Below are 17,806 nucleotides of genomic sequence, written 5' to 3' on the forward strand. Positions count from 1 at the left end.
TCAGAAAGCTCAGAGTCAGAGCTAAGGTGGAATAGGTTAAAAATGCCTGTACTGTCACATACTCTGTTTAAGAAATGTAAATGGGATTCAGGGAAAGACTAAACAGATTCACGGTAAATATGGCTTTCAGCATCTGGCAAAATACAGTTTCACAAATGATCATGGATGATCCATAAACTGACGCTGCAAGCCATGGGGCTTGTGTGTTTGATGCTTTCTGCATCAAATAGTGGATTACCCAAACATTTATTACTGCTTCTTGTCAAATAAAGAATATTTGACTGGTTTTTTAGTCATCTTTTTTTACTTGATCATATCTTGTGTAGTCTTATCTACCCCAGAAGTGTATTAATGCATTCCACTCTGCTGTTTGTTGTGAACCCTCCATGCGGGTTTTATTAACTCAAACCTAGAATAATCTGTACTTTATTTTTAGTGTCTAGCACTGCCCTGATTTGATTTTTATATGGAAGTGAAATCACTGCAATCTGATCTGCTTATTTTGTGAGTCTGTTGTTTGGATTTTTTAATGTGGAAGGGGTAATTTTAAAGTTACGAATTCACTGTACTTTCACTGTACTGCAGAATCTAAGGACAGGTCTGTGTGGTGTTCTTCCTGGATGGGTCATGGCCTTTTTTTGTGGGGTGCACATGTGCTTTGTGTATTTGTGTGTGACCAAAAGCTACATGAACTGGAAAACGAGTCCCCTTCCCTATATCATAGCATGATTCTGCAGGATATACATTTATCATTTGTATATATAGAAAGGAGATTTTAGAAATAAAAACTGTTAAACTATTTTTTTAAACAGAAGAATTGGCAAATCAAACCTAGTTGATGGAGACATAGCCTTTGGCCACTTTCCATGTCTTAAACCAGAAATCCGTTAACACTTGCTGATCTTTCTTTACTAATGAAGATTGACAAATGAACCACAGATACCTGGATTTTATTTTTTTTTCAGGTATGGAAGGTGCTTTAAGCTACAGAAACCCAGCTTTATATGGTTAGTGTAAAACTAGAGTTCCCATAGAAGAAATGTTCCTTTTGTAAACTCTAATGGAATGGATGGCATTCAGTGATCTTTGATATAGTTCTCTGATTTCATTGAATTGCAACCATTTCATTATTTGTTTGGAGAGTTTTGTAGTTGCTTGTATTACTCTTACTCTTGGTCTAACTTGCAGACACCAAGATGCTACAGTGACAAATGCTGTGCAAACATAGGACAGAAAGTTCTTTTCCTCTAAGAGCTTCTATTCTGTGTTCTATGAGCACAACCACAGATTTTCCCTTTGGGACACATAATACAACTGAGCTGGAAGGAAAGAAAAAAAGGATGGAAAAATACTGCTATTTACTTTCTAATTATGGCATGGTACTTGTTCATCATGTCTACCTAGAGCTTGCTTTTCTTGCAATGTGATGAAGTCACAATCTTCTTGCATGTGAACCAGGAGAGCTAGAGAGGAGAGGGATAGATGTTCCTCATTTTTAGAATTTGGATGGGAAAATGTCCTTTCAAAAATGTGTTTCTGTTGGGCTGCAGATCCCTTAGTGTTTTTCACCTTGTTCAGGGTTAGCTGCCCATCTTTTTAAAGATATTGTTGCTTTTCCTTGTTGCAGCCGTCCTGAATACCCATTCCTAAACATCCTCCTTGCTCAGCCCACTTCTATGTGGATTTTCCCTCCTCCTTTTTCTGGTGATCACTAATTTCTGTAGGTCACTTCCTTAATATCAAATTTTCCCCTGTCCTTTTATTCATTATATGCCTACAAATCTTGAGTTGTGATATGACTGTTTCTTCCTTCCTTGCATGCCCTGGGGCAAAGCTTGAAGGATGCACTTTAACAAGACACTTTAACAAGTAGTTTTAAATAAGTTGTGTGCTTTGGGGTTTTTTTTAATACATTTTGTTTAAGCCATCCAGGCTTCTTCCCAAAATCACTTGTTACTGGTTTTAGCCTGTCCCACGAGTCAGGAAAAGGACAGCATGTGGAAGGTGTGACAGAAGTGGGGGTCACTTTGGGACAGTCCTGTGTGGTGTCCTGTAGCCAATCCCATTTCCCTAAGAATAGCTGGGAGCCAAGTCGAACCCCTCTGCAGACTGCTGCCCAGCTCATGAGAGGGGCTTTTAACAGCACCTCAGGAGCTCTCTGGGGATGAGGACAAAGCATGCTTTTATTTCTGCCCATGCCCCAAATCCTGTGATTTTGGAGTACTGGGGTGTAATGGAGAAGAGAAAGGGGAGGTCAGTGTGAGCCAGCCACAGCTGCTTTGCGGGAGCCCTGCGAAAGGGGCCTTCCTCTCTTAGACTCACTGAGATGTCTACAGATCTCTCACATGGAAAAAAGAAAGTTGGGAGATGCTTCAGAAGTTCTCCTTTTGAATTCTGTGTCAGGGTGCAGGTGAGTTACTGATCCTTTGGCTGGGACAAAAATCCCTCTCCTCCCTGGCTTACACAAACTGTGCAAGATCTGCAGCAAAACTTTTCAAACACTTTGTGCCTGAACTGAGTCTGAAGGAAGGAGGAGAAGACAGCCACACCGAGTGCTGGACAGTGATTCACTGTCACATGAGCCAATTTGGGTTTGGGGGCTGTGTGTCACAGTGGCACACTGCTCACGTAGCTCTTTAATACTTGGTTCGGCTTTCCAGGTTTCCTAACAGTACTCATGTGACTTCCTTCTCAGCTTCATCACATTAAGAATATTCAAATGAGTTATGTACACAGTTTGAGTCCCCTCGTCTGCAAAATGGGGAAAGTACTGACAGAAAGATGGTATGGCTCAGTCTGAGAGGTGCTTGGAAGTGGGAAAAAAGTAAGTGCCATCTATTTATTGTGAGACATTTATGAAAATTTTAATTATTGGAGTGAGGAAATCATATATGAGCCAACAATTTTTATTTGGGGTAACGTAGTTTCATAGAACTAGTCTGCTGTGCAAGGGCTAAAAGCGTGCAGTGTTTAGTCTGTAGTTATTCTGGTTATGATGGCAACTTCTTATCTTAGCAGTATGACTTTTATGACACACTAATGAGAATGTTTGTTTTATTTAACAGTTAAATAAAATTAGTTGTTCTCTGTGCCTCTTCATCTGCCTTTTAGAGAAAATTAATAAAACTAACCTTATTTTTTAATTAACTTTTGTTTAACGTTCAAAGGCATGTTTTGGTGACAGGGAAGACATAGCTGCACCTCTTGTTGTTGAGTTTTCAGCTGATACTTGCATTGTGCAATCTGTGTGTTCCTGCTTTTAGAGAAAGCAAAGTTGGGCGTAGAACACTTGTGAAACCAGGGTAATAGGTTAATGAGATATTCCCCTCCTAGCAGTTTAATCTCTTCTAAATCCCCTTATCTGCTAGCTAATCAAATAGATAAGGCACAATTAATATAATTAATATATTACTTTTTTTAAAAAAAGGGAGGAGTTAAATATGTATGTCAAAAATGGGCAGTGATGACTTCTTTATACTTGTTTTAATGTTGCTACTTCTGGAAGTGGAATAGGATCCCCAGTTTCTTTCATGTGTGTAAAATTCCTGCTTTCTGAGTGGTAGCAGAGCTGCAGTGACTCTCTTGTCTGGCCCCTACTTTTCCTTGACCCCTTCTCTTCTCTTTGCTTGCATTGGTCAGTAACAGTTTATGTAGCTGCTTATCTAAAACAATTGCTTCTTAAATTCTTCTGTAGCCATTTGTCCCATAGTTTATTAACCTACAGTATTGTTTGTGTCAATATTGAAAGCTATATTGCTGATCTAATCTGAATTTAAAATTTGACATGTACTTGCATGACAGGCATTATCAGTGGTTTTCCTGGGTTGGGAAGGGTAGACCTGGCTGAAGAAAGGTTGGCAAAGCCCTCACTCACTGGCAGATGGACAAACCAGACTCCTGGGGAAAGTGGTTTGTTCCAAATGTGGGAAACTGAGCAGCAATTTTACCTTCTCAACAGAGGCTTTCCTGGAGCAAGAAGGTGTTCTGTTATAAAGGCACTTCATGTGTAAACCCAAGCAAGAGGGGTAAGCTTTGAGCTCCTGGAGGAGGTGAATTTTCAAAATACAAATCTAGCATTGGAGTTCTAGCATTGGAGTTCTCTTGGTCTGATTATGAAACTCAGCTAACGGTATTTTTTATTTTAATGGTGCATCGATGACCTGGGTGAATAAAATTTGTATGTGTCTTTAAGGAGCCTGGGATTACTTGCTAGGAGTATCAGGGATGAGGAAATGCAACTTCCTAGCTCAGCAGTTTAAAAATAAATGCTCAAAACAGAAAGAAAATTTCTAAATCTCAGCCAGGGTGCTGAAAATGTGTTCCATTTAGGTTTCAAATCCATATATATGGAACGTGCATCTGCTCATCACAAGAAGGAAAAGGCACAAAAAGTATTGAAGTAACTGGAGAAAAGTTGTTTTTTTTCTGGTTTTGGCAATATCCCCCTGCCGTACAACATCTGTAATAAAAGGAAACAATTAGCTGCCCGTTCCAGAGGCTGTGCCCTCAGTGACAAAGAGATTCTCACGGATTGTTGTGCAAGTGTGTTCCCTTGGTGCTCCCCTCTCCCAGCAGCTCTGCAGTGTTGTGAGCATGGGCATTGTGAGTGGCTGGAGATGGAAGGGGCTGCAGGGAGCTGTGGTTTGGACCGGTCCAGAGGTTGAAAACAACCTCAGCTGGCTGCTATATTCTGATTCATATTATCAGAATTCACAGAGCTGGATTTAAATCCCAGGTTTTTTCTCCTGCTGAGATGAATGTGTGCCAGCTGGGGATCACATGGTGTGGGAGTTCTGAACAATAAAAGAAAGTTACTCGGGGTAACTTCCCTTTCCAGTTATTCCTTTTGCTTTTTGAAACTGTGTATTTCCTCAGTTCATAATTCACTCTAATATCTTTGTATTTTGCCCTGGAGCACGATATGGAGTTTATGTCATTTAAAAATTGATTTTAAATTATTCTGACCAGTTTTAATCTATGCCAAATAAACTAATGTTTTGATAACAATTCTTTAATGCTGATCCTCTTGGTCAGTGCTCTGGTATCCTGTGTACTTAATTCTAGGCATAAATTTAAAGAGCAATTAGGAAATGCAGAAGATGATTTGAAACGAGCACCATGCAATATAAAGGGCGAGCAAAGCACCAAACAGAAAAATATATTAACTTGTCCTTTAACCTTGATACCGCTTTCGTTTCAAACAGCAACGCAATTAATAGTGACAAAACTTTCCCAGTGGCTGAGGAATTAGACAAAACAACTTACTGTAGTCCCTCCTCCTCCTCCTCCTCCTCCTCCTTCTCTCTCCAGCAGTTTGTTTGTTACATAAGCTGATTTCTTTGTTTTTCCTCTTTCCCCCGGAGCAGCCTGCGCTCTTTTCTCGGGGCAGGCTGCTCTGCGCCTCTGCTGCCAGCCGGGCTCGCCCTCGGGAGGAGGAGCATGGGCTGAGGAGGGAGCCGGCGGGCGAGCTGTCAGCACACCCCGAGCATCCCCGGGGCAGCCCTGTCTGCCCGCCTGTGGGGCTTGTGAATGGGGTAAATGGGAGCCTCTCGCAGGGTCGTTGCCATTGCAAAGTCAGCTCCTCTCGCAGTGCTACTGGATTGAATTGGCAGGCAATGTCTTCTGAAGCAGGTAAGGCTGACCGGGATGCTCCTGGTAAACTTGAATCTCTTCAAGGCTCGGGGTGTGTCTGTGTCCAGAGACACCAAGAGTTAATCTTCTAGTCTGAGGCAAATAAACCGGTGGACATCAGCTGCCTTGTGATGCAATACAGCTGGAATGCTCTGGTGGCTTTTCCCTCCTCTTCGCAGTAAAGGAGCTCCAAGGCTCCTGAGCGGATTGCCTGACACATCTGCCACACCAATAACCCCGCTGCTTTTGGCTTCTCTTGCTGCTGCTTTCACCAGCTCGGCACTTTCTCATAGCAAATCGCTTTTTGTGATGTTTATAAGTGGTTTCAGTTCCTGGCTCGTTTGCCAGATACACTGAGCTCTGTTCATAGCGTTAAGGTTTCTACAGGACATATCTATGAGGAAGCATTGCCTCTAAGATTTATGTCCTGCATAAGATTTATATCCTTCTTTTAGGAAGTAGGCGTACACCTGTGACTTACACCCAGCTTTTCAGATATAATGTTGCAGTAATCCATTTAACTGATGCTTATGCTACACATAATGTACAGAATTGGCTTCCATCATTTAAAAAAAAAAAATCTTTTATTGCACCATCCAGTGAAAGGCTTGGCTTTTTTCCATTCTATGTTTGTAAATGAGTTTTAAAGAATACTGTTGAAAATACTGCTTTACTTCTGAGTGCATTTTTCAGTTCTGAGAAAAATTCAGCTTGGGGTAAGTTCAATCAAAAGGCATACCCAACCCCCTAACACTTAATATAAAACAGCAAATATTTTGAATTAGGTTTTTCACAGAGAGATGGGTGAAACTGATCTGTGGAAGGTTTGGGTTTAGCCAGCCAGTCTCCCTCTCTGGAAAACCCTCTAAGGCTAAAGACAGGGAAGGAAGTTACCGGCTGAGTGAGTTTGAGATTTGCTGGAGAAGCTTGGAGTAGAGCTATCCAAATAGTTCTGTCTGGTTCTCCTGATTTCAGTAGTTAGGGGTATTTACCTTTTTAAGGGGGTACAAAGAATGCTTGTTTGAAAAAATTGTATTGGCTCCTTATCTATTTTATGAGCAAGTTTGAAACTGCCCTTTCCCCCCCTCTAGCTTTTAATAATCAACGAGAAGGATGGGAATCACAACTTTTCTCCCACTCCTTAAATAGCGTTTTGTTGTATCCTGAGAATAATTTACATGTGTTTGTAGGAAGCTTTCTTTCTCTGAGCTGTCTCTTAAGAGCTGTTTTCTAGGAAATGTAATGCGTATCCTTTTCCTGTAAATGTGGTGTGAATCTTACAGATTTTTCAGGAAGGATAATGTGGTGTTATAAATACTATTTCCTCTTACCCCTTGGCTTACTTTCAGACTGCCAGGGCCAAGGCCTACAGAATTCTTACATGTGACAGTGGCAGTCTGAACAAAGTAAAGTGGTGAAGCTATGATATTTGTTTTGTGGTTTGTTTTGTTGTTTTTTTTTTTTATATATTAACTATGTGATACACAAATAAATTTGTACCTTTTAAGATGACATAAATTATACTGTCAGGTGTAGGGGACCTATGGATGTAGACAGTGCACAGGGAAAGGGTGGCAGCAGGCAGTTCCAGTCTGTGTGTGTTTTAAATCAAGTGGACAGATATCCCTGGATCCCCCTGGATGGTGTCAGAGAAGCAGGGAGTGCCTTGCTGAAGCATTGGCTGCCTCCAGTCTGAAACACAAAGCAATCCTTCCAGTGCTGACTGCCAGGACTGGGTGAGGGGGCAAAAGGAGGGACAGTACCTATAGGAAATATAAATTCACACAGCAGTTCATTCATTCCTGTCACTATAGGCAGTTGAGTGTCTCCAGGTACCTGAGCAAAGCAGTTTTTCCAAGCACTAAAGCCCCACAACAAATACGTAGAATGTACCTTTCCTGGAGCACTGATGTTTTAGAAGACTCAAACTTTATAGATTTATATTCTTTCAATAGCAGTATTCGCTATCAGGGAAAAATCTGATTTCAAGCAGTACCTTTTCAAAAGGTCATTGGTACCATGACTGAAAAGTCAGCAGGGACTCCAGTGTTTCCATTAATGCCATCATTATGCTTTTCTTTGTGCCTGCAGCACTTAGTCTTACGTTAGTCTTTTACATGATAGTGCTGTGTGAACAGAAAATGTCTGTTGGTTTACACCAGTGCTTGTAAACCCAGTGTATTTGTTGAGTCTACTAAAAATTCAAAATAATTCTCCTCTATCTCTTCCCTTCTGCCCTGGATTTATAATTATTACAAAACAATGGATTGAATTTCTTTAGTGTTAAGAGTTTGGAGCTTTAGTGCCTGTGTATTTCTTACAGTTTTACAGGCAGTGCTTGACCTTGAGAAGGACAGGTAGTTAGGAAACACAATCTTTCCTTTACTTTGCCACAAAATATTTAACACATTATGATTGCTCTTGCTTGCCTGTGAAAAAAGCCCTGCACTCATGACCCATCACTATAAAAAAGGAAACAAAAAGAAGGGGAGGCAGCAGCTGGTTTACATCATGTGAGGTGGAGAGGGATTGGAGTATTGCCAAACCTTGTATTAGAAAAGAAAGTTAAATGCTTAACCTTAAACAAATGTTATTTTTATGAGTAATTTTGTAGACTTTATTTTCTCTCTGTTTTGGAAAACTCTTTTCCCCATCATGCAAACCATCCACTTTTTTTAGTGAATATTAAAATGCTCTTTTTTCCGATGCCAAGAGCTGAGGCTCTAAGGAGAACTCTAAATATTACATGGGAGTCAGCAGCATTCTGTTGGGCTGCAGTTATGCGAGCAGCTCAAGTGATCCAGTGGGCAGTGGCTGCCAGGAGGCTGCCAGGTCCCTCCCTGGGGCTCTTGGGCCCATCCATGAGCCAGCTCAGCTCGCTCCCACTGTACAAAACTCTGGTGGTAAAACCCGTGTTCGCTCGCCCGGGAGCTGTGCGGGGTTATGCCGACCTGGAGGGAATCCCAGCGAGCCCAGTAGAGCTGGTAAGAAGTGAGCAGTGGGAATTACAGGCATGTGGAGGGATGGAAAGGATGGAACTTCTCATCTTGTCTCACTCTGGGGTAGCTGCAGTTTGGGTGGGAGCAGCCTTTTTTTTGGTCTGTCCCGGGGCATTCAAACGTTTGCAGAGTGAAAGGTTGCACTCTTTGAGGTGTGTTGGACAAAACTTCAGCCACTTCAAAATTATTTCTCTTCTTGAAGTCTAGTTGGGTTTTATGTACTTTCTAATTGTATTACTTTTTGTCTTTCTTTCTTTAATGGTATTTCCTATCCATTTGCACACTCAAAGATAAATATTCATAGGAATATTAAGTTTTTGGAACTGTGTGATAGACTTTCAAGTTTGCATAGAGACAAGATATGTGAATTCTCCAGCTTCATAAATTTTAAGAAACGGCATTCAAAATTCGTCAGAGTTGCTGGTTTTTTGGCTTTTTTTTTTTCTAACAGTAGTTTTTAAATGGATGTCTAGAAAAGAGAAGAGAGAGAACTAAACAGTTGAATACTTCTGAATTTTAATCTCTCAGCCTGTTCAGAGGATGAAGCGTAAAGCTGTTTCAATCCGTATAATGTTCAAGAGGCAAATGCATTTATGTGCAGGTCTGTGGACCTGAAGTGAATTCTGTGGACAGCACAAAGAGTGGTCATCTCTGGCAATTAAGGGCTAAGGGACTCCTTTTTCCCCATTTGGATTCCAGGCAACTAGTATTTGGCTTCCTTACATAAGGGTGATTATGAACCAGTGGGTTAATGTGAAATGGTGATTGGTTTCTTGTTCCTTACGGAAAAGAGACGATGTAAAAGCTGGCATAATTGTGGTAGGCTTTAAAGAGTCTGGACAAGGAAGGTCCTTCCTGAATGATTTCACAGGAAGGCTCTAAATGCACTTAAATGAGGCTTTTTGTGGCTATTCTTCACTTTTTTTTCCTCAACCAGGTCAAAAGCAGGAAGCACTTGAATTCTTGTGAAGTGTCCAGCTTTGGGTTCTTTATGTTTCTGTTTGGTGCAGTGAGCATTCCCAGGGAGCTGCTTGTTCCGTGGTGTTTCGTAGCTGATGGCTGCTGGTGACTTGGCAGGGAGGCTGGAGTGCCTGGGAAGCCTGGGAGAGCCAGGCAGTGGCCATGGAGCAGCCGTGGTCCAGCTGCACCGCTGGGGCGCTCCGAGGGGCAGCAGGGCTCCTCTCCATCCCCACCTTATCACAGACTTCACCAGCTCACATTTACTTGTAACAGGAAGCAGTGCCTGTTGTAATGTTACTGTGCAGTTAATACCCTGCTCTCTTTTCTGTAACTGGGGCATATTTCAAGCCATCCGTTTTTTAGATAATGTTTGTTTTTATTATTTTTTTTCCCCTTTCTGTCCCTACTGTTTTCTCCAGCCCCACTGAGATACGATTCAATAAAGTCAATATTACCTTGTGGCTACCTGCTTCTGGAAAGGGAATCTTGGCTTCCTTTCCCTATCAATAAATTTGCATCTTTGCCCAAGCTCCAGTGCATCTAAGGTGAATGAATACATGGAACTGGCTGCTTTATTTTTTTTTGGCGGGGTTACATTTCTGATGGCTTAACTTTCCCAGACGGCATCCTGAGGCTAGATGGGTGCCAACACTGGTGCACAGACAGTGGTGGGAGCAGGCAGGCAGGGAGGGCAGTGGGTGGAACAACTTGTGTCCGTGACAGCTGGCTGCTGGATGGGCTCTGGGTCGTCAGATGCTGGCAGGACACATGGACTGCCCTCAGCAGCTGCATCAGGGAAACAGCTTCCATCTATCAGTGGTGATTTTATTGACCCATATTGACTTCTTTCTGGATCTTTGGCTGTTCTGAATTTTGGATATACTATGTTATGTATTTATTTTTTTAAATTACTTGAATGTGCGTGTATTTTACAACTTCTGCTCGGATCTTCTGAAATAATAAATAAGTTACAATTTCAACCTTCTGTAATTAGATAGTTTCTTTTTTTTCCCCCTTTGGGTCTGTGGGGGCCTTTTGCTTTGGGTTGTTTAGCATCCTGTTTCTAAAAATGCTTTCTTTTAGTCCTTTTATCTACAGAAATAGCTGATTTCATGCCTCAAAGCATACGGATAGTTTCCAAAATAGCTCTGAGTTGAGATGAAATAACTGCACAGATAACTGGGCAGAGAACAAGACTGAGGCGTCTGTGACTTGTTAGAGAAGTTCAGAAGCAATGAATACTGAGCAAAATGATGAAATTTGTAGTTAACTTAAATTTCCCTAAGCACACTGTTATTTTATAATGGCTTATGAATTATAGAAGGGGAGGTCTTTCTGTCATTGTCTGAGTAATTCCTGCATTTCCCTGGTAAGTATATGCTAATGAATCCTCTTGAATTATTCCAGTGATTTGTATGAGCTAGTCAGCTGCATTTTTCCTTCAGTTGATCCCAGTATTGCAGGTGCTTTCCTTAATATGAAGTTAAATTGTGCTGCCAACATGGTGTCGTACTGTTTATCTGATATATGATAAAAGAAATAGGAAAATAAATAATCTTAAAACACAACAGATAAAGTGAAAGAAACACCAGGCTCAGTCCAACAACCCTTGCCTTCTGTGATCAGTGAATCTGTTTTTACAAATGGGGTGTCCTGTTCAGTCAATAGCAGCTTGGGACACTTAGTAAATGATGGTTGCCATCTGTGCAGGAAATGCTGGTGACAATTGAAAACTTAGTGAAAGTTTTCATTGTTGCATAAAATAATAGTTGAGGGGGACATTGCTCACCTCATGCAGCTCTGCAGAGAAACCTGAATGAAAAAATACCTTTAGGAAAATCCTGTAAATTTTTCCTTGTTCGTATTCAAAATGGCTATTAATGCAGTAGGAGCTCGAGAAAGCCACACAAAACTTGCTCAAGCCCTTCCTTCATCAAACATGAAGGAAGCTGTGAAGAGACCATGGGACAGGAAGGGGAGGAAGTGCCCCCCAGATACAGAACTCACCAGCGCTCCCGTTACCACCATGGGGGAAGAGGGTGACAGATGTAGTCAGGAGGCTGCTGCAGCTTAGTGAAATGCAGCCATGTGAGAAGCAGCTCTCGAGCTGGAAGTTGCCATCATGACTTAAGGCACTGGCAAAAGGCAGTGCTGACAAGCAGGGAGGAATTACCTGAAGTTACCTGGTGCAGAATGAGACAGTAACAGCAGGGCAGCTGACTTGGGCTACAGGGTCAACTTGCCCTGCCTGTTCGTGGAGTGGTGGAGGTGATGTTTCTCATTGTACCCATTTTCTTTCTTGTTGTTTCTTGTTCTGTGGCTTTGGATCCTGTGGTTCTTAGCTACGTGAAGTTCATGGTCCATGGTGGTAGGGTCAGGAACTGTATTCACTTGTAAGTCTTGTAATAAAAGCAAAGAAAAAATATCGTCCAAATCTGCTGAAAGATTTTGATGTTATTTCATGAAACACAAGCCATGAAAAGACTCTACAAGTAAAAGAATACTATTGCATATTTTATATGCAATATAAATTGCATATTTTCTCTCTGTTTCATTGATAATACATGTTCAAAGACTAAAGTGAAAACAAGACTTCAAGGGAATATATTGTCATGTAGAATCTAAGTATGTGGAAGAGGAGTACTTTATTCCTGTGAACAGCACTCCTTGCACTTGGAGCTCTCCCTTCAGTCATGTCTTTCTGGAGATGTGATTTGAACATTTCTTTTCTCTGTGTATTTAAGAAACCTCCATTATTCATTAAATAGCTGATGAACTATTCCATCATCAGCAAAGCCATCATCACAGTGTGTACAGTATAGGTGAGTAATAAAAACCTTAGTGAAGAAATGGTGTGGTTCGGCAGAGGGCCTCGGTCATAAGCTTCCGCTTTCAAACTAAAATAATTTCAAATTCTGTGCAGTGCTTTTTGTTTTATTGGAGCAGCATCAGCAGTGCATGTTACATTACTGTGCTAATCCAAAATTGAAACAAATGTTGGAAGATAATCCCATAAATTGTTGACTCATTTTAATAAGAGTCACAGCAGATGCGCAGGTTGCCTGCAAGGAAACAATTATCAGAGCCAAAAGAACAAAGATCACAGCCAGACAGGACAACAGAGTGAAGCACACTGAGTCTGCCTCCTGTAGCCAGCATTGGCAGGACATTTGTAGTAACTGTGGAATTCACCATTCAGTTCCTTGCTTTGTGTGATTCACTGTGTGCAGAGACTGAGATCAGGGGATTACTGATAAATCTCTCTTAATATTTTGGTGCTTCCTGTTAAAGCTTGGACTTTATAATCTTGAATTTGTTGCCTTAAATATGTATCTTTCTTGAAAGGCATCCAAGCAACTCCATTTTTTTTAGTAGACATTACTGGAAGGTCTATTTCAGTCTAGAAATGAAAGTTACCATCAGAGAGATGCATGATTTCTTCCAACCAAAACAACTGTAATGCTTGGCAAAACATGGGAAAAGCAGCATGGAATGCTTAAGTTTCCTAAATACCTGCAAATCAAACCAATGCAGTAATGTCTCATCTTAGACCAAGCAGATATGGGAGCATTTGGTATTGGGTTCTGTCACTGATGCTCTGCATAACCCGCCTCAGTTTATTAAAAATGAAACTATTTCAAATGCTGCTTCTTCTTTTAACTATTCTTTTGGGTGTTGTGCACTGTTAAACTTGCTGAAGTTTCTTTCAGTTTTCCTTCTGTATTGCTGCTCTATTTGTTGCCAGTGGTTCACACACACTTGTGCATACCACAATCTGGAAACCTTTGCTCTCTGTTACTAAGTAAGGTACCACAAATACCAAGAAGTTAAATATTTTCTGGTTCTTGGCAAGTATCATGTAGCAAGTGTTTGGTCTGAGAGTTTGAAATTCGGTAATGTTTGCTGTTTAACTTCACCATCACATGTTGTGAGTGCATTCACAGGGATCATTGTACTAAAAGAGCAGTATTTATATACTTTTTTTTCAATCTATAATTTATATCTACCATATTCACTTGAAGATTTATTAACTCCATGCAGAAAATGCTATGAAAGACAGTTAATACTAGTTTTGTAGTTCTATTAATGATTGTATGCAGTGAGAAATAATAGTTTTATATGGTTTACGTATTTTTTACTCCCAAAAGATGCTCTACCTTCTTCTATTGAACTTAGAATATTTTTGCCTGTGTCTGGGGAATACCTCTGCAAGGAAAAAACCCTACATTTTTGCATTTTGTCAGCATATGTATCTGAACTAATCCTTTAACAGAACCTGATCTGTCCCCTATACTTTGCCAAGATTCCATTTTTCAAAGATAATTCTAAACCGTCTGTTACTTGCTATTTATTTTTCTGGCCAGAACCTTCTTGCAGAAAGAAAATGAATTTATTTGGTGAGACAGCCCTCCTGACTTCAGCAAAAGCTATTTTTTTTCTCTCTTTTTGCAGTGTTTGGTTATCAGCTATTTACAGTATTTCAGCAGTGGCTCACCACAATAAAGGCTGGCTTGATGTTTAACCTTTATAGCTCATCTGCACAGAACAGAATGTCAGTGTGGAGTTTCTGCCCTATTCTGCAGCTGAAAACATTCACAGTTCTATCACCACTGCACTGGGAGAGGTGAGGATGTATCATAGCACAACTGTGTAATTAACTTGGAATGATAGCTTTTAATAGAAATTGGAGGAAGGAAGATTTTTATTTTTTTTTTTATGAGAGAAATGTTGGCTTCCAGACTTCCTACCCTCCTCCTTCACACTCCTAATTCTCAGATAATTTGAGCTTAGTCCAGTTGTTACTGACATTGGGTATGCTTCAGCAGTGCAAGCCTCCTAGGAGCATGCCAGTTCCCCTCACTGAAAGGATAAGTGAGTGAAGGGGAGGTACCAGGTTATTTGAGACTTAGGTTTGAGGGCAGGTTTGGACACAACTCTTGCAAAATCTATGTCCTCATGTACTGGATGTCTGGCCCAGGCCTTGATGTGCGGTGCTGTAACTGAGAAACCACATTCTGCCTTCTTGCTCGTGATCAGGAAGCTGCTGCTCACTCCTGCTCTGTCCTTGCCACAGCTCCTGTGGTGTTTGGTGAGTGGATGGGCTGGAGTAGTGTCTGGCAGTGTCAGTGTCACTCTGAGCTGCCCAGGAGAATGTCTGGTTTGGTTGCTGTGCCTGAGCCAGTGCCTATTTGCTGAACCCACACTTCTGTCCAGGGCTGGGTAGGAAGTGTGAAGCTTTGCATTGATCTTACACAAAAAGATTCTGCAGTAGAGCAGCAAGACCACAGCCACTGGGTTGGGTGCTCTTGGGACTTATCACATGGGACATGCATAACTACATCATTTAAGAGAAGTAATTTCCATCCTTTAATTTTGCCTCTTGTCACAAGAAACTGACTTTCCCCGTGGATTTTGTTTCCATCCAGAAACACTGCATTTCTTTCATTCAGAATGTACAAATGAGAGTGATATCATATCACAGTGGTAGTAAAAATTAAACAGTGCTGCAGCAGTAAAGAAGCACTATGTGCTTGTAAGTGGGAATGAAAATAAATACAACAGAAGAGTTAATGGTGTTGAGATTGGCTTATGGAACTGCTGATGGAAGACCTATCAAATACTAAGACATTAATGTAATCCTCGTGAATATAAATAAGCCATTTTTTAATCTTACTGCCATTTCAGGCTGGCTGATTGTTTGTCTAAATGTTCATGGATCCAAGTTATTTCTAATTAAAATGCCCTGAAAAAAATAGATCATTCATCACCTAGCTTCAAACATACTTGCAGATGCAAGACTGTTTGCAAGCATTCTAGCTTCTCGTTTCCTTGCAGATGATAAGCAAAATAATTAAGCGCTTATCAAATTTGCACTGTTTATTCCTCTCTTCTGTTGATTATTATTACCTCTTTCTCCCTTCATTTCTTACATCTTTCCCCACCTTTCTCTCCTCTCCAGTGTTTTTCATTATTCCTGATTATGAGAGGGGGGATATTAATCACGTACCTGTCAACACAGGAAGTGGCTGGTAGTATTTTGTTGTGCATGGCATTTCTGACTTCAGGTAAAATTTCTCAGTTTTTATAATTCACTGAAGTAGCAGAAGAGTAAAAGTGTTTCTTTAGTCAGGTCAGAAATAATCATGGTGGGGTTCTACTTCAGCCTAGTAAAAGGTGCAGGTTTTTGCAGCATGTCTTCATTTTTGCAAATCTAATGGCATTTTACATTGTATTTACAGGGCAACAACTGTATTTTGAAAAGGCAGACCGTGTTACTGCTTATTTAAACCTAGAGAATAGAGCAGCCCTACTGAAATTCATGCTGCTGATTGTGGAGCAAGTATTTGGCTGAATATTGCATGTTTTGGGCTTTTGTTATAACAAAATGTATTATTATATTACAATACACTTGCATACAATACACTAGGTATACAGGAATTTTTATCTCAAGTTTGTGTTTCTGCCACAATTTTATTGTCTGCATCACCTGGAAAGGTGGTATTGTTAATTGCCTAGAAACTAGGGCTCAGATTTCCACGGATGTTAAAGGATGCTTTTTTGCCCAGAGAATTTTGAATACTCAGTTGTGTATAGAAATATGCTGTGGCTGGATTACTGTTAACTTTTTCCATTCCAGCTTTACATGGCTTGAGGATGTAACACGATTAACAAAATCACTAGTTTGAAATACAGGTTAAATGTCCATCTTGAGCAAACATGGCTCCCACAGAGGAAGGAGAATTTATTTAATGGCTTGTACAAATAACAAATTTGATGTCTCTGTTTCCCTCCACCCCCACGTGCTGAGTTGTAGGTGTGGAGCCAGAGCACATCTTGAATCAGAACACCTCTTGGAGCTTTTGTTTCCTGTAAGCAGTTGCAAAAATCCAATTTTAAATAAGCACTCTTTTCTGTTGCTTGTGTTACCGTTCTGTATTACAGCATATGAGCTTTACAAAATGGCTTTTGCCCACTGAATGCAAATAATATTTGCCAGTCTGGTGGGGACTGTGTGATGCTGACAACAAAATTGATTCTTAAGGCCAAGTAATGTTTTTGCATTAAAGATTTGTTTTCAGCTGTTGCTGATTTTGCTGGTCTTTGTATTAAGGCTGTGTGTGTGCATGTGTGAACCAAGCAGAATGAAAGTCTGAACAGCTGCTTGAGGAACGGGGATTGTGTTGAAGTGATCTCATCAGGCAGGTCTAAGGAAGGGCTGCTGCTGCTGAGAGGAGCTGTCCTTTGCCCTTCCAGCCATATTCCCAGCTGTTCCCTTGTGCCAGCGGCAGCGCTGGGGCAGCTGTGAGGTCAAACCCATCCAAAATGCACTCCAGCTTCCACCTGCCAAGGGTGTGCTGCTCATCTCACCGCGCAGTGCAGCAAGGGCTGGTGCTGGCCCAGGGGAAGGAGTAGCCAGAAGCAGAAGCTGGAGCAGAAGGTGACAAGGAGGGGGGACCGTGGCCGACCACAGAGCAGCTCTGTTCTCAGCAGCAGCTCTGTATTTGGCTCGGTGTTACGTGATCGTGAGCGATAACCTTCAACAGGCGTCAGTGCCTTGATAAAGCTGTGTGTGCAAAATAAGTTCCTATCCTGACCACTGCAAACCCTCATTTTCTTAGGAAATCCTTTTAATAAATAAGGTACCATTTCAATGGAGATTTTTAGCCTTAGCCTGAAGAATTGACACAGCAGTGCCCCTTACTGAGATGCACGCTGGAAGCTGTGGATTTTTGCAGCACGTTGGCTGACAAATCTGTAAGGTAATTAGTTTTCAGAAAGGTCTAGGGCTTCACACTTTGAGCCTCATTGCAAACTGATAAATGATCTGAATATAGATTTATAAATTGTGTGCAATTGCCTACCCAATTGTGCAACCTACTGATCTCACAGGAGTTACTCTTTTTAAATTTGTTTCTGAATTTAGGATTGCCCAGTTTGAGTGCAAATTGCTACATTTGTATATCCATAGAAATTATACATAAAATTAATATATATGAGTAATAATATAAATATTATATAAATGATAATAATATAAAAATGTACATGTAATTGTACATACAAAATGTAATCCATACAAGTTGTACTTGCATGAGATTCTGTAGTAAAGGGAAATCCAGCTTGTCAAATCTTTGGTGGAGACAAGGAAAACTTTTGTGGTACAACTCTCTGTACCATCAGCTTGGTCTTTCTAAGAGCTTTCAGTACTCCCAGCTCCA

General features: G+C 40.9%; 1 protein-coding gene across 8 annotated transcripts in view; it reads left to right on the forward strand.

Moving 5' to 3' along the window:
* The window catches only part of FGD4 (FYVE, RhoGEF and PH domain containing 4), a 105,265-nt gene that overhangs the window by 44,865 nt on the left and 42,594 nt on the right, over window positions 1-17,806 (forward strand). The window contains exon 2 of one of the 8 annotated variants that reach the window (XM_086884883.1): window positions 14,043-14,214. The exons of 5 other annotated variants lie outside the window; for them this stretch is intronic. Coding sequence is in view for 2 of the 3 variants with exons in the window: in XM_023937576.2 (XP_023793344.2) it covers window positions 8,378-8,615 (238 nt within the window). In the remaining variant the exon portion in view is untranslated. Of the gene's footprint in view, window positions 1-3,273; window positions 5,632-8,170; window positions 8,616-14,042; window positions 14,215-17,806 lie in introns of those variants that run through there. 2 more of the 8 variants (XM_023937567.2, XM_023937576.2) reach the window with 2 other exon arrangements.

The sequence above is a fragment of the Cyanistes caeruleus genome, chromosome 4, assembly GCF_971803275.1.
Source record: "Cyanistes caeruleus chromosome 4, bCyaCae1.hap1.1, whole genome shotgun sequence".
In the NCBI taxonomy this organism is placed as follows: Eukaryota; Metazoa; Chordata; class Aves; order Passeriformes; family Paridae; genus Cyanistes; species Cyanistes caeruleus.